Here is a 21,186-nt window from a genome sequence, read left to right on the forward strand (position 1 = left end):
GCAATTCTGACTTTATAACATGCAGTTGGGAGATTTAAAGAAAGTCAGATTTGCGAGATATAAAGTCAGAATTGCGTGACTTTATATCGCAATTGTGAGATAAAATGTTGCAATTATCTTTTAAAATGTTTTATTCTGTGGCGGAAACAAGCTTCCATAGAAAACAGCACCCCTGTGCGACTGTTATATATAATGTGTGTGTGTGTGTGTGTGTGTGTGTGTGTGTGCATATATATATATATACACTCACTGGCCACTTTATTAGTTTAACCTTGCTACCAGGTTGGACCCTCCTTTGCCTTTAGAACTGCTTTAATTCTTCATGGCACAGATTCAACAAGCTGCTGGAAACATTCCTCAGAGATTTTGACATGAGAGCATCATGCAGTTGCTGCAGATTTGTCAGCTGCACATCCATGATGTGAGTCTCCCGTTCCTCCACATCCCAAATGTGCTCTATTGAGATCTGGTGACGGTGGAGGCCATTTGAGTAGTGAACTCATTGTCATGTTCAAGAAACCATGATTTGAGCTTTGGCATGTTATCCTCCTGGAAGTAGCCATCAGGAGATCATAAATGGATGGACCTGGTCAGCAACAATACTCAGATATGCTGACACCATTACACCACCAGTAGCCTGAACCGCTGAGACAAGGCTGAATGGATCGATGCATTCACGTTTTTATGCAAAATTTTGACCCGACCATCTAAATGTTGCAGCAGAAATCCAGACTCGTCAGAACAAGAACGTTTTTTCAATCTTCTGTTGTCCAATTTTGGTGAGCCTCTATGAATAATAGCCTCAGTTTTCTGTTGTAAGCTGACAGGAGTGTCACCGGTGTGTCTTCTGCTTCAAGGTTAGACTTGTTCAGAGATGCTCTTCTGCAGACCTCGGTTGTAACGAGTGGTTATTTGAGTTACTGTTGCCTTTCTATCAGCTGAACCAGTCTGGCCATTCTCCTCTGACCTCTGGCATCAACAAGGCATGTTCTCGTGGTTGTCACCTGTCACAGGTTAAGTGAATATCGTTGATTATCTCCTAACGAGTCACATATTAAGGTCTTTGGGAAGATTAAATGGTTAGCAAATGATCATTTCATGTTGGATGCAGGAATAAAGATCTGAGTGACTTTAACAAGGACCAAATTATGGCAAGGCACCTGGCTCAGAGTATCTCTGAAACGTGTCGCCACAGAGCGATCAGAGTGACCCGTCCACCGTCGAAAGCACAACGGACACGCAAGCATCAGAACTGGACCTTGGAGCCGTGGAAGAAGGTCATCTGGTCCAATGAGTCCCATTTCCTTTACGTCACATGGGTAGATGTGTATGTGTGCCGTTTACCTGGGGAAGTCATGCACCAGGATTCACGGTGGGAAAACGTCAAGCCGGTGGAGGGAGTGTGAGGCTCTGGACAATGTTCTGCTGGGAAATTCGTCCATTCATGTGGACGACAATTTGACACGTTCCACCTTCGTTCCACGTTCCTCAACATTGTTGAGACCAGGTCCACCCCTTCATGACAATAGTGTTTCCTGGTGGAAGTGCCTCTTTCAGCAGGACAAAGTACCCTGACACACTGCACACACTGTTCAGGAATGGTTTGAGGAACATGGTGAAGAGTTCAAGGTGTTGCCCTGGTCTCCAAATTCCCCAGACCTCAATCCGATTGAGCATCCGTGAGATGTGCTGGACCAACAAGTTCAATCCACGGAGGCTAAACCTCGCAACCTACAGGACTTGAAGGATCTGCTGCTAAAGTCTTGGTGCCAGAAACCACAGGACCCCTTCAGGAGTCTCGCATGAGTCCATGCCTCGGGGGGTCGGCGCTGTTTTTGCAGCACTCAGAGGACTAACAGCAATATTACTGTAGGGAGGTGGTCATAATGTTTTTGCTGTATATACATACACACAGTAAAAACTGTAATATTATGAAATATTATTACTATTTATAGCCATTTTACATTTTTATACAGTAGGCGATATATTTTAAGTTGTTATTTATTCCTGTGACATTTATGACATAGCTGTATATTATTATGATTGTATATTGAATATTATATGCTTAATATGTTTTGTGGAAAATGTAATACAATAGAAAGTTCAGAAGAACAGCATTTATTATATAAAAAATAATCTTTTGAAACATTATAAATGTGTTTACTGTTAGACCAATTTAATGCATCCTTGCCTAATACAAGTATTAATTTCTTTTTTTAAGAATTAATTTAAAAGAGAGAATACTTTTAATTTTAATTTGTAGTTATATTTCCCAATGTTACTGTATAATAACATATCTTAATTTTTGATTAAATAAATGCAGCCTTGGTGAACATAAGAGACTTTCTTCAATTAAAACCTTAATTCATCTAAACTTTTAACTTGTACTGTGTATATGTTATATGTATGCATGTATATATATATATATATGTTTAAACACCTTAATTATAACAATCATGTAACAATAACCAAAAATGGAAAAATATAAAAGTTAGTCATAACATATAACATATAAAATATAACATATCATAATCATATCATAACATAACAATGTATAATATAATATGTTGCATCATCAAAGGTTTCCATATTATCGGGTCAGAAAAATGCTTGGTTTAACCAACCCGATCTGTAATTCCAACCCACAGTAATTCATATTTGATTTGAGTGAATCATATGAATTCGTAAAATTTTCAAAAGAGTCACCAGGAAGGACCACCCCTACACTTACCTGGGGTCTGAACTAATCGTAAGAAAACGTACGAGTGAGGTCGTATGAATTATCCACCTCATAAAATACTTATGAATTACTGTGAGATTGTGTTGGTTTAACACATGACTATTAATAATTGTATATAGAACTATATAATACATAGAACATTTCCAAGACAACATGCTTGGTTTAGTTAGTGTGGCTGTACATCAATTATTGACATGAATGAATGTTTCCTTCCTTATGATGTCTTTTGAAGAAGCACCTAAAAAGCTTTGGTTGTCACACACATACAGTATACATGAATGTTTATGTGCAGTTTATTTGTTCTGAATGACCTTTAGATGGTAGATCACAGTTCATCCCAGTTTGCATAAATGTCCTTAAAACTGCTCTGCTATTGGCTGTTTATGGCAATAACTTGTTTTATTGAGCTGAAGGGAGCTCTCTTATGAGCTTCATAAACTTCCTGCTGTGAAAAACACCATAAGATCTTCAGGAGCTAAACAACACTTGTCTCAGTTTGTTTAATTTGAAATCATGACAGTTGCACAAGTTCGTGATCTAAGGCGGAGATTACCTAAGGTAAAACCTTAAGAATTTTTTATGTAAATGTCTCACAATTTGTCTTTCTTAAAGGGATAGCTCACCCAAAAATGAAAATCATCTCATAATTTTCTCACCCTCAAGTTGTTCTAAACCGGTATGAATTTAATGATTTAATGATGATTAATGATAATGATCATTTTTGGGTGAATCACTCTATGCCTTTAAGTGTTACTTACAAATACGACATGGCATTATGAAAAGTTTTAGGTGTATGTTGCAGGTAAGTGCATACGTATAATAAAGCCTTGTATGTGGACGTGTTTTCAGACATACGATCACAGGAGAAAGGTGCTGTCAGAGATCTCTACGGTTTTGTCTCAGCATCAGTATCTTGAGCCAGTTCTGGAGAGATTTGGTGAGCAATATGATTCAGTTTATTTGTATTGCATTTTCACAAAATATCTATTAGCATTTGGAAACTGTATTGTTCGGTAGGCTTTAAACTTTACTAGTTTACATATTGTGTTTAACTTCACTATTACATTACATAATACGCAGAAGAACTACTGTTTTGAAGCAAAATGTTTTTACAGGCTGATGTTATAAAAGGCTCTAAAATATATACAAATACATTTTATTCTTAATGTTCTTGTTGCTTTATAAAAATAATAATATAAATAATATAATAATAATTTAATTTATTTCAAAATATTGTGTAATCATTTAAATAATTGAAAGTTATACAAAGATAACAAAAATGCAAAATATTTTTTTTTGTAGTTTTACAATGACAACAAAAATCTTTTCTTAATTGAACTCACTAATTAATAAATGGCATCACAAAAACCCCTGAGAAATGTAGCATGAATATCACCTATATAGCCTACTATATTTTATGTAAATACAATTATTTCTGTTTATGATTCAGTGCATTCCTAGTAATTCATTCTCAGTTTAGTTTGAAATCTTTTTTATATTCAGACTTTATCATAACAAAGGACTTACTTAAATATGTAAATATGCAGATTCACACACTGGGACATGACAATTTCATATTCACTCACATTTTACTTTTGATGATTTTTATCCACAAATAACAATGTTCTGGTGCTTTAAAGAATAAAAGCAATGATAACAATAATTATTATTTTTAAAAGTATTTAAAATTAAAATAAAAAAGTGTACTTTTACAAAGACAAAGAGTTTGATTTAACTTGAATTTACTGTAAATAATAATGGACATCACAGAAAATATTGCGTCTATATCACAGTTTAGTACTGTTTGGTTATACTGTATTACAATCATTTTAATGGCCAGTTATTTTACAGTTATTTACCATATAAATCAAAGAAAAGTTTACAGTGTGAACCTAAGAGTGAACTTAAGATTGTTTATGTTTCCAACTACATAAATTTCCTTAACTTTTTCAGCTTTTCATTTGCTTGTAATTTCCTCACAGTTTTTAATGATGGCACAGCGAAGACCTTGGTCTGTTTGACTGGAACTATTAAGGTGTTTTTTAATGGTAAGTTAGACCATAAAGATAAGTGGACTTACTTCCCTGTTGTTTTACAGTCAAGAAACGTGTTATGCAGCAAGCAAAACACATCTACACTTTGTGCTTTAGGGAAACTGTACAATATCCCAGTGAGTTTGTGGCTGAGGGAAAGTTATCCACGCACGGCCCCCATCTGCTATCTGAAACCCACCCGTGAGATGGTTGTTGTGACCAGCAAACACGTCAACAGCAATGGAGAGATCCTGATGCCTTACCTGGACGAGTGGAGACATGTAAGACTAGCTTGAAGATGCTACAATGGTTTTCGCCTGCCTCTATACAAATGATTTACAATTTTCTGTTTGTTTGGGGGTTTATTTACAGCCGCAGTGTGACTTGCATGGCTTGATTCAGGTTATGATGACCGTGTTTAGCGAGATCCCTCCTCTGCGGATGTGTCTTGACCCAGAAGATAGTGAGTATAGTTTCCCTGTTTATTCCCTTCACCCCATTCACTTTTCACATGTGAATAGAGCAGTTTAACTCCTGAATCTCTTCATCTCTTCTAATTGCTTCAGGGAAACAGATAAGTTTAGACCTAGTTTAGGTTATCTGAAATATGATAAAGTGTTCAATGATTGATGTGATTTTATGGTTTATTAAACTGTGCAATGGCACTTGTACAACAACAGAAAAACATGGCATTTTGATGACAAAGTGATACTTTATTATTTTGCACTCTTATAGAAGTTTTTTTGTGTATTTGTGTGGATATTTAGGTACAATTTAAATTCTTGTTTATTTACAGCAAGTTCTGCTCACCAAGTACAGACATTTGAGGAATTCTCACATGTGACGCTGGATACTGAGGATGATCTTCCTTTCTCCGAACATAATGAAACCATCTGTTAGCTTTCTAAATGTCTTTTCAATATGATTTGTAAATAAAACTGTTGTATAAAAATAATAATAGGCTAATGAATGTTAAATTTGATCAGTATGAATAAATGTCTTGTAAATTGTATGTAAATACACAAGTCACATGTTTATGATGCAATGTTTTCCTAGTGATTCATGCTCTTTCAAATGTTTTTTATTGATGCATATTTTGATCTGTATTATGTCAAAACACCTACTCAGATAGCTTATGTAAATGTGCATATACTACACTTATTATATTATAATTAGACATCACTACATATTCACTCACATTAAAATGAACATGAAGTTTCAAAAATTTGATTCATTGCAAAAGTAATTTTAATTTAAAAGTAATTTAAAAGTGTTGTCAAGTGTTGGTTTTGTCTGTGGAGGTTTAATTAACATACGACTGTGAATGTACATTTAAAAAATGTGAACCAACCTAAACTAAAAGTACAAAATTCAAGTCTATTAAATAGAACATACGCATTATATTATTTTTAGTGCATAAAATAAATAATGAATTATGACTAACGAATTATATATGTTTGTCATGTATCATAAACAGAAACTACTCGTCAGACTTTTATTTTGAAAGATCCACCGGAAGTGAAACTCTCTTACTGTATGACGTTCGCATCGTTCGTATTGTTTATCTCTCTCGAGATGAACGCTTGTCGATTTTACTTATATCTATTGAAGTGTCTTTAAATAGCCATAATTCAGACTATATTAATGAGTTTTTAAGACATTTAGAGTGTGTTTGTGTCACACAGCAGCCGTTAATACGAGTGTTTAGGGTTTGTTGGGTGTTTTGGCCTGAGCTGAGACACATTCATATATTTCACACATTCTTTTTTTTTTTTTTTTTTTGCTCAGGACTTTTTATATTTGTACAGTAAATCATGGCTGTTGTCAACGAAGGAGCTCTTAAAAAGATGCTGAAGGTTTGTATTGCGCCTTATATCTGTAATCTCTCATTTTGAAATTTAATAGGGAAGAGTATGAAGGACATTTGATATTTATTGTGTTAAAATGTGAAATAATGTCATATCGACTGTATTAGGCAGGTTATTTGTCTATATTTATATTAGATGTACTGAAATAGTTGTAATACTGTATTTGGGTGTTTTTAAAAGTCAACATAGTTATGTTTTATTTTATAATAACTTTCATTAGTAACATTAAGAAAGATGTTTACACTTAACAGTTCATTGTTGAATGATATATCTTGATTAAATTAGTTTCATACAATTCACGTATAATGGATACAGTTTTGAAATAAGAAAAGATAAAGAAAATGAAACTTAGCTTCTAAGTATATTTTCTCGTTAATGTACGTGTACCATACAATTAAGAATAGGCTACATCAGTATTATTATGTTAGTATTAATAATGTACTATTATAATGTTTAGTTATATTTTGCATTAGCTTTTAATTTTTTATTTTCAGTTTTAATTTTAAGTTTTAGTAATAGTAATTTTATGTGATTTTGAATTTTGTATATGGCTTTTGCCATGGGTTCAGCTTTATTTTTATTTCAGTTTTAGTTTGAGTAATTTTAGTACTTAAACATATTTATTTTATTTAGATGCCAAGACACAATTTTAAATGTTTAAGTTCAGTTCATCTATTGTGTTAGGCAGGTTATTTGCCTGTATTATATAGATGTACTAAATGTAGGCTATGTATTGGATTTGGGTGGTTTCATATGTTATTTTTGCCTTTTTAAATTCTTTATAATTCTTAACATATGATTAAATACACATTTAAACAGTTTGAAATGTATTATTGATTCAATGTACATTCATACAATTCATTTTGATAAGGCTTTATAATAGAGACAATAATTTGTTAATAAGATTATTGGGTTATTTATATTAGTGTATTGTTTTTCTATATTCAGCAATACAAGTACAGAGATCTCACTGTCCGAGAGATAACAAACGTCATCTCTCAGTACAAAGACCTCAAACCCGTTATGGATGCGTACGGTAAGATTCTCTCATCCTATCTGCACTTTTTACTGGAAATGTTAATGTACTACTTTGAGTTTTTCATGAGTAACTGATGTTTCTCTCACAGTGTTTAATGACGGATCATCCAGAGACTTGATGAGCCTCACAGGAACTGTACCAGTTAGTTATAGAGGTGGGTTAGAGAATTGTTTATAGTGTAAAGATGAAGGCAACATTATAACACTTATAACTAAACTGGTTTTCCCGTCTCAGGAAATGTGTACAATATTCCCGTGTGCTTGTGGCTGTTGGACACGTATCCCTACAATCCTCCTATATGTTTTGTGAAGCCCACCAGTGCGATGATGATCAAGACCGGCAAACACATTGATGCCAACGGCAAGATCTACCTGCCCTACCTGCACGAGTGGAAGCATGTACGACTCCATCATCACACACAACTGTTTCATTCTAATAGCAATGTTTTCCCCCAATGTCTTCGTCTCACGAAGAAATAAAAATGACATGGAAATTTGAAACATTCACTCAACTTTTGCATTATTATCTCCTGGCCCTTTAGCCACAGTCAGATCTATACGGGCTCATCCAGGTCATGATTGTGGTGTTTGGCGAGGAGCCGCCTGTTTTCTCCAGACCCACGACACAGCCTCCTTACCAGGCCTTCCAAGCTGCCGGACCCCCCAACCGTAAGCATCTCTTCATATTGTGTGTTCATGACACTAGGGATGCTCCGATCGATTGGCCGATAATCATGTTCTGTGACTCGATCGGGAGTATCTAAAATAGGCCGATACACACACTTATCTCAATTCAATTCAATTCAATAAATTTATTGCCATGTCAACAAGTTGATAGGAATTTGTCTTGGTACAACTCTCAGACATAAATAACCTAAAAGACAAACATCATAAGTACAAAAAAAAAAACAGACAATGTTCAGCAACAATACCCAGCAAACAGTAGGACATTAGACCAAAACCCCGCAGAAAAAAGACAATACCCCTCGGCAGAGAAAGTGCACAGTGCATACAGTTGATAGAGTGCTGCTACCAGTCAGTGCAAGTTCAGATGTCGGATAGCCAGAGGGTAAGTGCTGTCTCTAAAACGTGATGTGGAGGTCTTAATGCTCCTATATCTTCTTCCTGATGGAAGGAGATTAAAGAGATGGTAAGCAGGGTGAGAGTGGTCCGCTATGATGTTTTTAGCCTTTCTGATTATTCTGGTGGAGAAAAGTGAAGAAAGTGAAGGGAGACTACAGCCTATAATTTTTGATGCTCTGCGTACTACTCTTTCCAACCTAGTTTTGTCCTGAGCGGTTGTGTGACCGAACCAGACAAGCATGGAAAAAGTGAGCACGCTTTCAATAGTTGACCTATAAAAGTGGGTCATGGCAACTCGACTGACTCTAAACTTTTTAAGCTGCCGCAGAAAGTGGAGTCGCTGGTGAGCTTTACTGATCTTAAAATTAGTGTTGAGCTCCCATGATAAGGATTCCTGGATTGTGGTCCCCAAGAACTGGAAGGAAGTGACCCTCTCCACCTCCACCCCATTAATGGAGAGCGTAGGGAGGGGACTAGGGGTCCTTCTAAAATCCACAACCAGTTCCTTGGTTTTTGAGATGTTAAGAATCAAGTTATAGCTTTCGCACCATTTCACCAGCCCCTCCACTTCTCTGCGGTAGTCAGACTCATCTCCGTTAGTAATAAGACCAACTACAGAGGTATCGTCAGCAAACTTAAACAACAAAACTGAACTGGTGTGTGATTGACAGAATTTGTATCTGTCAAAAGGCCCGTCTTTGCAAGTATTTTCGAAAACACAGTCGTTAATGTCTTAAAGGATTAGTTCATTTCAGAATTAAAATTTCCTGATAATTACAAAGCCGAAAAGAAATGAAGGTTTTTAAGGAAAACATTCCAGGATTTTTCTCCATATAGTGGATTTCAATGGCGTCCAATGGGTTGAAGGTCCAAATTGCAGTTTCAGTGCAGCTTCAAAGAGCTTTACACGATCCCAGCCGAGGAATAAGAGTCTTATCAGGCGAAACATTCGAAACATAAAAAAAAAAAAAAAAAAAAAAACATTTATATACTTTTTAACCACAAATGCTCATCTTGCACTAGGTCTGTGATGCGCCACGCATTACATAATCACGTTGAAAGGTTAAGTAGGCGGAAGTACTGATCTAGTGTTTACAAAGCCAACGTGCAAAGACTAAGTCAAACGCCATTTACCCCCAAAAATAAAATAAATAAAAGGTAAAACAACAATGACGGACAATTTTGAAGTTGGAGGAGAAAATGAGATGTTTGGAGTTTTTCGCCCTATGCTAAATTTTTTTAACCGGAACACGTCTGACCTTTCAACGTGATTCCTCGGCTGGGATCGTGCAGAGCCTTTGAAGCTGCACTGAAACTGAAACTGAAATTTGGACCTTTAAACCGTTGGACCCCATTGAAGTCACTATATGGAGAAAATCCTGGAATTTCCTCAAAAACCTTAATTTCTTTTCGACTGAAGAAAGAAAGACATGATTATCTTGGATGACATGGGGGTGAGTAAATTATCAGGAAATTTTAATTTTGAAGTGAACGAATCCTTTAAATGAACGTAAACAGTGCATTCGGTGTTAAAGTGAAACCCGGCTGATAAAGCTGCTGTCGTCCTTGTCATTCATGTTAATCAAACAGTCTATCATTGCTCTTAACTAAATCACTTTTGTGAAGATTATGCACGTTTGATTGTACAAATACATTTGAAATACATTGATGTTGTATTTCTATTTCTAGTGCTTGAAGTTTAGCGCTCGAGTGTTGATGATGAGCGACTATTCAGTACAGCCGCATATGTTTTGGATGAAAAGAGGTGAAAAGCCTGAATTTATAAAGACTACTTAAAGGAATAGTTCACTTAAAAATTTAAATTTTGTCATCGTCTACTCACCCTCAACTTGTTTCAAACCTGTATGAGTTTCGTTCTTCTGCTGAACACAAAAGAAGATATTTTGAAGAGTGTCGGTAACCAGACAGTTGATGGACCCCATTGACTTCCATAGTATTTTTTTCCTAGTATTCTTTTCCATTTGTGTTCAGCAGAAGAAAGAACCTCATACCGGTTTGGAACAACTTGAGGGTGAGTAAATGAAGACAGAATTTTTAGGTGAAGGAAGGACACAAATACTCAGCACTTGCTGAATAATATTCCTGATCATTTTAGTATCAGACGGCTAATTTTGTTCATAAAGGAGTTCCAGTTTTTTTTTTTTTTTTAAGCCACATATTGGACAATGTTTAATTACACCTTATTGGTTGTTGTAATTATGCTCAGTTTGACATAAAGACTTGTAGGCTCTTTAATAAGCTGGAATATCCTAATATGGATAGGCAAGGCAAGTTTATTTATATAGCACATTTCATACTCTATGGCAATTCAAAGTGCTTTAAATAGAGAGGGATAAAAATAATCACAAAACAAAAGCAAGGAAAATTCTAATTTTGCATAGAAAATAGACACAAAATAAAAGCAGGGGAAATTAAAACAGTTCTAAAAGGAATTAAAAGAGATAAATGATACAGTTATAAAATGAATTAAAGTAAAATGAATTAAAATAGTAAAAATATGATACATAGAATAAACTTCTCATCTGGCAAAACACCGGTGTATCTTATTTTGACTCTGAGATTTCCCCACGACGGTCAGTATTCTTCTGTGGATGTTCATATACCGTGGATTATCTGAGCCCACCAGATTAGTAATCTGTACCAATCCAGACCAGTAATCTGTACTAGTCACCACAGTGTTCCCATGACTGTCATGAGTCAATCCCTCTCAAACTCCACAACAGAAAGGTGAGCACTTGCTCACAAATTTGGTCATCAGGACCATCAGGGTTTCCCCCACTACTACAATACCCTTCACAAGACACCGGTTATCAATCAGTGCCATTTGAGTTCAGTTTAGAATCAAAAGGAGAATGCAGAGTTAAAATACAGTCTAATCAGTCGGACGCACAGTGGCACAGTGCTCATTCAGTAAAAGCACAGCTAAACAGATGTGCTTTGAGTCTGGATTTGAAAGTGAGTACAGTAGGAGCACATCTGATCTCTTCTGGAAGCTGCTTCCAGCTGCGGCTGGCATAATAGCTAAAAGCGGACTCGCCATGCTTAGAGTGAACCCTTGGTATTTCTAGCTGATATGATCCTAATGATCTGAGTGATCTGTTGGGTTTATATTCAGTGAGCATATCTGCAATGTATTGAGGTCCTAGGCCATTGAATGATTTATATACCAGTAATAATCCTTTAAAATCAATCCTAAATGTAACTGGGAGCCAGTGTAAAGACTTGAGGACTGGTGTGATATGTTCTGGTTCTGCTCAGCGTTCTGTATGAGCTGAAACTGTCTTATGGTCTTTTTGGGAAGGCCAGTGAGTCAAGTCAAGTCATCTTCATTTATATAGCGCTTTTAACAATGTAGATTGTTCCAAAGCGGCTTTACAGAGATAGAAGGATAGTTTAAAGTAACAGAGATTGTTTTGGCTTTATAGCAGTTTTTGAATAAAGTTATTTTCCAGCTAAAGTTAATTTGATTGATTCACTTCCGTCACAATGATCATTAGTTATTAACTTAGGGGCCGCTAACACAACACCGTTTTAACAGGAAACTCTACACAGACTTTAAACGCGAAACCTGAGAACACTGATGGCGTGCATATGCGTATTATGAGTTCAGTCTATTGGTATGCGCGTTTGAATATATGTGCGCAGGTTTGTAATTCCCTACAAACCAAGCCTTAAAAAACTACTTGTCTGGCCTTAACATTTTTGATACAGAATTTTATCACTTCGGGGTAGATACGCGAACCGCATTTTCCCGACAATGCTTTATCTGTAGAGTGGTAAAGGGATCCTCCATAAGGAGAAACTAGTTGGCACTTTAGCACCCCGCTATGACATCGGGTCCAGGCGCAGGTCCTTCATCAGATCTGGATACAGCCTGGATCCGGCAGGCTGCGGGAAAACCTCGGGATAAACAAAAACACTAAAATTAGCGTAGATGCCATTCTTCATATGATGTAACGAGTACATCAGGATTTATGGGAAGTGTTCCCGGTTCCAGCTGAACTGATCTATGCAGCCTAACATTGAATTATAAAAGTCTATAATGTGTTATGTGTATGCTTGGTCAAAGAGATGTGTTTTTAGTCTGGCTTTGAACTGACAGAGAGGGTGTCTGCTTCCCGGACAATGGTAGGAAGACTGTTCCAAAGTTTTGGTGCTAAATAGGAAAAGGATCTACTGCCAGCAGTCGATTTTGATATTCTAGGTATTATCAACTGGCCGGAATTTTGAGATCGCAATAGACGTGAAGGACTATAATGCGTTAAGAGCTCGCTCAAGTACCTGGGGTGCTAAACCATTTAGTGCTTTGTAAGTAATCAGCAATATTTTAAAATGTATACGATGTTTAATAGGGAGCCAATGCAGTGTTGACAGAACCAGGCTAATATGGTCATACTTCCTGGTTCTGGTAAGAACTCAAGCTGCTGCGTTTTGGACCAGCTGTAGTTTGTTTATTAAGCGTGCAGGGCAACCACCCAGTAGAGACTACAGCCCCGACTCCAGTGAGGAGTCCATTACAATAATCCACCCTGCTGGGGATGAAAGCATGAACAAGTTTCTCTAAGTCTTGTCTGGAAACAAAACATCTAATTCTTGCAATATTTGTGAGATGATATTTGATGATTTTTTATTTAGTTATTGCTTTGACATGACTACTGAAGCTAAGGTCTGACTCTAGAGTCACACCGAGATTCCTGACTTGATTTTTAGTTGTTTGATCCCTAGAGTGAAGGTATGCATTCACCTTGAGAACTTCATCTTTGTTTCCAAACGCAATGTGACTTCAGTTTTGTCTTTGTTTAACTGAAGAAAGTTTTGGCACATCCAACTGTTCCCTTCATCAATGCATTGGCACAGGGAGTCAATGGGGCTGTAGTCTTTTAGACGATAGGGCTAAGTAGAGCTGGGTATCATCTGCATAGCTGTGGTAAACAGTTTGGTTCTTTCTCATTATTTGGCTCAGTGGGAACATGTATAGGTTGAACAGGAGTGGCGCAAGAATTGAGCAAAGATAGGGTTTTGCATAAGCCCTTTTTTTAAATTGTAAAATTGTTATTTGTTGTGCTTTATTTTTTTGATTCTCAATTAAAACATCCATCTATTCTATAGCATTACTGTAAACAATGTCTTTCTTATTACTTATCTGAAAAAAAAAAAGTAATTAAACAGAGAGGTTAATTTTTACTTTTATAAAGCTTGAATGAATCGGATGACAAAAAAAATCGGTAATCGGTATCGTCTGCAAAAATCCTGATATGAGCATCCCTACAGAAAACAAAACATGTACAGTTTTAAATATATAAAAAGAGAATTTATATAGACTTTTTTGTGTGCAAAATATCATTTCTAATTTTTGAAGATTTTGGCAATAGGGTACAGACATTTCTTGACCTGGAGATTATATTCCTCATAGGATGCGTGGTGGTAAAACATAGATACTTTAATCTGTTATAAGGAAAACGTAATGTAAATTTTTATGATTGCAATATCATATATTTTGGGCACTGAAAATGTAGACTTTCATGCGACTTATTTTTTCAGCTCAGATTGTGAAATAAGCTTCACATGATCACTAAACCATTCCCATTTTACAAAGTAATGCCTGTTTTAAACAGCAGATGTCTCCCTGCTCCATACTGAAGTGTTTGTTTTGTGTCCTTCTCCTCCTTCCAGAGTCCTATATGCCTGGAATGCCAGCAGTGTCTCCCTACGGGCCCAACCCAAACCCATGGTAATGATTCAGTCTGATTCAGTCCGATCAAAGATCACATGCAACAGCCTGAACAATATTAAATAAACCTGTTAAAGTCATTAATACTTTTTCCAACCCTCATGATATAAAAACAAATGGTTTAAAGGGCAGTGTTGTAATTAAAGAGTGTAATTCATTGGTTATGTAATGGTTTATGTCTTCTTCAGTGGTTACCCAGGTTACCCTTACCCAGGAGGCAATGCTTATCCTGCCACAGGTGGTCCTGCACATTACCCTTCCCAGACTCCTGCCACCACTGTGGGTGAGTTCCCATGTTTGCATTTGGCTCATTTCTGGAGATAAACTACTTCATAAATAATTTTAACCCAAAAATCACAATATCCTCGGAATAAGCCATATGGATTTTATTTTTTAAACTTCAGTTGTAGGCCTCAGATGTCATTTTTCATACTTTTTCCTGATACTTTCAATCTGAATTGCCAAATTAATTGCCAACAATCCATTTACTGGATTGATGTGAATTTGCATCTGAGTTCATCTTAACTGGCAACATTAAAGGGTTAGTTCACCCAAAAATTTTTTTGGATCACCCTCAGGCCATCCAAGATATATGTGTTTATTTCTTCAGTAGAAATGTAAAGAAGATTTTTAGCTGAAACCGTGGTCCTTGGTGATTCACCAGGGACCACGGTTTCAGCTAAAAATCTTCTTTAAATTCAGAGTAAATGCTACCAATTCAAATTAATTCAGATTCAAACTGAATACCAATTCAGTTTAGCTCTGATTCAGATTCAGTGTTGTCAAATTAGATTAACTTGCATTAATGTTCAGTGATTTAGATAAACTCATATTCATATTGAATGCAACCACTTTAGATGAACTAATTTAGATTCGAATTGAATGCTGCTCATTTAAATGCAGAGTAAAGGCTATCAATTCACATTAACACAGATTCAAATTAAACGTGGACAATTCAAATTAATTCAGATTCAAACTGAATGCTACCACTTCAGTTTAGCTCAGATTCAGTGTTGCCAATTCAGATGATCTCAGATTCAGATCAAATGTTGCTAGCGCCCGTTTCATACATACTCTGTATGCGCTATGCCGTGCGTACCCATGTTAACAGGTTAGAGCTTTCACACTGCATACGGATGCGGTCTGGCGATCCGTTCCAGTTGCGGTGCGTATACAGCAGTACAGCGATCATTTCCGCACCGAGTCTATTTTGCTGTGCTGCACGCGCTGAATTAAAGTGACAGCGCATGGTTCATGGTCAAATCCATGAACACAAAATGAACACAGATTGACATGAAAATGTAGGAATTTCGTCATAAATGCATTTAATCAAATAAAATGTAGTAATCTCACCATAAATGCATTTAATTAAATACTACTATTTTTCACAGTCATCTTTTTACTTTAAGACCGGGGTAAATCAAAGAAAACCACAGTTTACCTCAACAATGCGACATAATGAACAACACTTGTCTCATTCGTGGAGGTGGAAAAACAAGTTCTTCGTAACATGCAAGATTTATTGTATAAAGATTTAAATTATGCAAAAGAAAGGGTATGAGTCTGCTGTTTTTGTAAATTTTAAGTTTTAATTTAAAATGTATGCAATTTTAATATAAGTGCATGGTTAAATATTTTACCACTTGCTTGAGCAACTTAATATATAATTATATAGAAGTAATGCATTGAATAATACTTTGTTTAAATTGTGTTTAAATGTGAATACGTCTATTAAAGAGTGTATATGTGTACAAAGAGAATCGAAAACGTTTAAAAAAAAGAGTAGATCTGAATTAACAGTACATAAATTGCAACATTAAATATGAATCTGAGTTAATCTGCATTGGCAACACTGAATCTGAATCAGAGAAACTGAACTAGATTCTGAATTAATTTGAACTGGCAACATTCATTCTGAATATGAGTTCATCTAAATTTGCTAGATTCAGTATGACTATGAGTTCATCTGAATTAGCAACATTTGATCTGAGCTACACTAAAGTGGTAGCATTCAGTTTGAGTCTGAATTTAGCCTTAAATTAGCCTTTGCCTTTACTCTGCAGTTAAATGAGCAGCATTTAATCCAAATCTAAATTAGTTAATCTAAAGTGGTTGCATTCAATATAAATATGAGTTTATCTAAATCACTGAACATTAATGCAAGTTAATCTAAATTGACAACACTTGAATCTGAATCAGAGCTAAACTGAATTGGTATTCATTTTGAATCTGAATTCATTTGAATTGGTAGCATTTACTCTGAATTTGGATTAGTACCATTCAATAGTGTGAATTGTCTTTTTATTTTTTTTTATTGATGAGTTAATCTGGATTAGCAATATTCAATTTGAGTGTGAGAATTGCCAACATTCAGTCTGAACTGGCTTTATTTAATCTGCATCTGAGTTCATCTGAATTGGCAACAGAACGCCTTTACTATATATATCATTCTTTAACTAGACTTTTACTCAGTTGTCAAGAGTATATTGCAGTATTAGGAGTTCATCTAAAATAAGATATTGGACAAGACACAGCTTCCCTGAATTATATGAGACAACGTGTTAATGTCAGTTTCATAAAAGTACAACACAGTTCACCCTTTACATTAGCTCTACTCCTCTATCTCTGCCTCGTCGTGACCCTGACCTCTGGTCTTCTCCCCGGCTCCGTGACTGGTTTACAGTGACCGCGTTGGAGCGCTCTGAAAGGTTGGGCCTGTAACTAGATTCTGAGCTGGTAAAGGTCAAAGGACTTGGTTCATCCAGTTTGACAGAGAGGCTAGTGGGTATATTTAGAGTGGCAGGAGTGAGAAGAGGATATCAGTCCCTAGGGAACTTTCATCATTAGGTCTGAACCATGACATTAACTACAGTGCTATGTAGAATGTGTGAGTGTCTCTGTATGTCTGAGATAGTATGAACACGTTTCTGAGCTGCTCACTGACAGCAGGCGTTCTTAGAGGCACAACTTATGTAATAATGGAGAAAAAGGCTTGTTTTCACAGTGGAATGAAACTCTGTATTGTCAGACTCCCTGTGCATACAAAAATCTAACTAGATTATTACAATTAATGGCAAAAGGAATGTTTGGAAATGTAAACTGATATTTCCCACAGTCACACTACAGCAAAAGATAAAAATAACTTGCTTAAAACCATTTTTGGGGTTAATATACTAACGTGCCTAACAATTGTGAAAGAATGGGTCGCTCTCAGGAGTTCAGTGAATTCAAGTGTGGTACCGTTAGAGGTTGCCACCTGTGCAATAAGTCCATTCGTGAAATTTCCTCTCTACTAAATATTCCACGGTCAACTGTTAGTGGTATTATAACAAAGGGGAAGCAATTGGGAACAACAGCAACTCAGCCACGTAAAATCACAGAGCAGGGTCAGCACATGCTGAGGTGCGCAGAAGTCGCCAACTTTCTGCAGAGTCAATAGCTACAGACCTCCAAACTTTGTGTGGCCTTCAGATTAGCTCAAGAACAGTGCGTAGAGCTTCATGGAATGAGTTTCCATGGCCGAGCAGCTGCATCCAAGCCTTACATCCAAAGCCACCGCCACTGGACTCTAGAGCAGTGGAGACGTGTTCTCTGGAGTGACGAATCACGCTTTTCTGTCTGGCAATCCGATGGACGAGTCTGGGTTTGGCGGTTGCCAGGAGAACGGGACTTGCCTGACTGCATTGCCACTTGCCATCTGCCTGAGCAAGGTCCATAAAGACATGGATGAGCGAGTTTGGTGTGGAGGAACTTGACTGGCCTGCACAGAGTCCTGACCTCAACCCGATAGAACAGCTTTGGGATGAATTAGAGCGGAGACTGAGAGCCAGGCCTTCTCGTCCAACATCAGTGCCTGACCTCACAAATGCACTTCTAGAAGAATGGTCAAAAATTCCCATAAACAACCTCTTTAACCTTGTGGAAAGCCTTCCCAGAAGAGTTGAAGTGTTACAGCTGCAAAGGGTGGACCAACTCCATATTAAACCCTACGGATTAAGAATGGGATGTCATTAAAGGTCATGTGCATGTAAAGGCAGACGTCCCAAAACTTTTGGCAATATAGTGTATGTTTATATATATTTAAGATTAAATATGTATGTAATTTCATCTAAACATGTTTATAAGACCACCCAGAGCATATGATTTTTGCATATGTCTGGTTTCAGTTGTTTCTAAATTTTTAAGAATGAAAGTTACTGATGAATCATGATTTGTTCGCGAAAACGTTCGTATGCAGATTTCACGCACGGTTAGTGAATGAGACTCAATCGATCTCATTAAATTTACATTTAGCAGATGCTTTCCTCCAAAGCAGCTTACATTGCATTCAGTGTATTCATTTTATTAGTTCATGCATTTCTTAGGAATCAAACTCATAACCTTGGCTATCTCTAAAAAACTGCGGCACTAAATCTGTGTCTCTGTCTCTTCTCCCTCCAGGTCCAAGTCGTGATGGTACGATCGGTGAGGACACCATCCGAGCATCGCTAATCTCGGCTGTGAGCGATAAACTGCGCTGGAGAATGAAGGAGGAGATGGACAGAGCACAAGCCGAGCTGGACGCCCTGAAGAGGACAGAGGAAGACCTGAAGAAAGGACACCAGAAGCTGGAAGACATGGTGTCCCGCCTGGACCAGGAAGTGGTAAGAACGTTTGCAATTATTCCATAGGGAAGGTTGTTCTTCCCAAATTCTGCATTGAAATCCCACAGTTTTTGTAAAAGCATGACGTTAGATGTGTGTTTGTGCACCTTCAGGCTGAGGTGGACCGAAACATTGAGCTCCTCAAGAAGAAGGACGAGGAACTGAGTGAAGCTCTGGAGAAGATGGAGAACCAATCAGAAAACAATGACATTGATGACGTGATCATACCGACAGCCCCGCTCTACAAGCAGATCCTGAACCTGTATGCAGAGGAGAACGCCATAGAGGACACCATCTTTTACCTGGGAGAAGCCCTGCGGAGAGGAGTCATCGACCTGGAGGTCTTTCTCAAGGTCTTTCTATTTCTTTGGTTTTTTTTCAGAGAACTGAAGTTTTGGCACAGACTTGCCATTTATTGTCCAGTATTTGATTTTCTTGGTACTGTTATGTTTGACTTTTTTTTTTTGACCCTGTTTTTGTCCTCAGCATGTGCGTCTGCTGTCCCGAAAACAGTTCCAGCTGCGAGCGCTCATGCAGAAAGCACGAAAGACCGCTGGACTGAGTGACCTTTACTGACCCTGCCGTCACCAGTACATTCTCCTCCTGACACTCCAGCGCTGATCATATGACCCGGACTCTGATCTGGGTCAGTGGGAGCTCACCAGTTTATGATATTTTACTTCTGTGAGAATTTTAGCTACTGTACCTCCTTGATTTCGATATTTGAACGCTAAAAGGTCAAAACTAGTCATGAGATTTAGAAGTAAATGAAACGTCATAGACATTTTTGTTCCTTCTTTGATTTGAGCTTCTCATGTTAAACTGGCAGGTGTTTGGGTCTTTGGCTTTAGATACTTATATTAACCGTACCAAGTGATACATTTAAAATGTGACATCCACAGGTAATATGTGAGAAAACTGCTCTCAAATGTTAATAGCTACTCCTATTTTCATTCAGGCACTGTTAAAAAATATTGTCATACTCCATACCTACGTGAATCACAGGGAAATTCACCCCAAAAATGAAAAGAAAAATGTACATTTTGCATAAAAAGATGAAACCTATTTTTAGGACTATTAAGATTTTTTACATTGTGGCATTATCATGACAGTCAAGTACATGAGAAAAATGAAGTCTTATTGTTATTACTGTAATACATTAATAAAATCTTATCCGGTCCAAGCATTTTGGATTACTTTTTTCAATTAAAATCAACATTACATTTAATTTGTATTTTATCTTTTTTTTCTTCTCTTGACTACGAATTTTTTTGTAAAATGTCTTTAATATCACAATGCAAAATAAATAACTGTCTAAAAATCGACTTCATTTACTTTATGCGAAATATAATTTATTGTTCCCTTTTTTATTTTGGGGTAAAATATGACATTTCTTGAGATTCACCTTATGGAAAACAGTGATGACTTATGGTTCAGTATTGCAATTTTATTACATTTATTTTGCTGAATTTATTATTTATCGTCACAATTGGGAACTATTTGGTGTTCCAGATTTATTGTTATGACGTTATAACTGTAAATCATTTAGTTGTATACAAAGTATGGTTTGTTACTAATAATGTTTGTTTTGAAAACTGAAAAGATATAAACTGTTGTACTGTACTTTCAATTTTCTGACCGTTTATTCTTCTAAATGGGTTTAAAATATTAACAATTCTTTAGATGTTTTTTTTCTTACCTGTTGGATTTCAGTTGCAATTGTTTTAATGCACTTTTGGGATGTGAATTACATTTTTAAGACTTGCGTTGCAGTTTCTTAGAGACTTTCCCCCCTAATATTTGTTCTTATTTGTTCCAGGCTATAGATTGTCAAGCAGATCAAATAAAAGAACATCTTGATAGATTTGTGAATGTTCAGCAATTGCCTCATGTTTTCATATCAGTGTGTGTAATAAATGGTTGGCAGGTCCCACTGTGCTAACTTGTATTTTGACCTTGAGGTATTAAACTCAAGACCAGCCTTATATTGATGCTATTTAATACACCTTTGGAAATGCTCTTTTGACAG

The 21,186-nt window shown here is 36.6% G+C and overlaps 2 protein-coding genes across 4 annotated transcripts in view; both read left to right on the plus strand.

Annotated features, from left to right (window-relative positions):
* Positions 1-3,151: 3,151 nt before the first annotated feature.
* LOC309491101 (tumor susceptibility gene 101 protein) overlaps positions 3,152-21,186 on the plus strand; it is a 186,551-nt gene continuing 168,516 nt past the window's right edge. For 2 of the 3 annotated variants that reach the window (XM_082160547.1, XM_082160546.1), the window contains exons 1-6: positions 3,152-3,298; positions 3,590-3,677; positions 4,723-4,788; positions 4,891-5,054; positions 5,146-5,236; positions 5,570-5,683. In XM_082160547.1, the coding sequence (XP_082016673.1) occupies positions 3,254-3,298; positions 3,590-3,677; positions 4,723-4,788; positions 4,891-5,054; positions 5,146-5,236; positions 5,570-5,673 (558 nt within the window). In that variant the 5' untranslated portion in view covers positions 3,152-3,253 and the 3' untranslated portion in view covers positions 5,674-5,683. Of the gene's footprint in view, positions 3,299-3,589; positions 3,678-4,722; positions 4,789-4,890; positions 5,055-5,145; positions 5,237-5,569; positions 6,630-21,186 lie in introns of those variants that run through there. The other variant, XM_082160545.1, reaches the window with a different exon arrangement.
* Positions 6,488-21,035, plus strand: tsg101a (tumor susceptibility 101a). The gene is made up of 10 exons (XM_082160499.1): positions 6,488-6,629; positions 7,590-7,677; positions 7,769-7,834; positions 7,915-8,078; positions 8,222-8,348; positions 14,457-14,514; positions 14,703-14,797; positions 18,955-19,157; positions 19,271-19,510; positions 19,644-21,035. The coding sequence occupies exons 1-10, from the start codon at positions 6,588-6,590 to the stop codon at positions 19,731-19,733; spliced, it is 1,173 nt and encodes a 390-aa protein (XP_082016625.1). The 5' UTR covers positions 6,488-6,587; the 3' UTR covers positions 19,734-21,035.

The sequence above is a fragment of the Leuciscus leuciscus genome (genome assembly GCF_965113295.1).
Source record: "Leuciscus leuciscus genome assembly, chromosome: 25".
In the NCBI taxonomy this organism is placed as follows: Eukaryota; Metazoa; Chordata; class Actinopteri; order Cypriniformes; family Leuciscidae; genus Leuciscus; species Leuciscus leuciscus.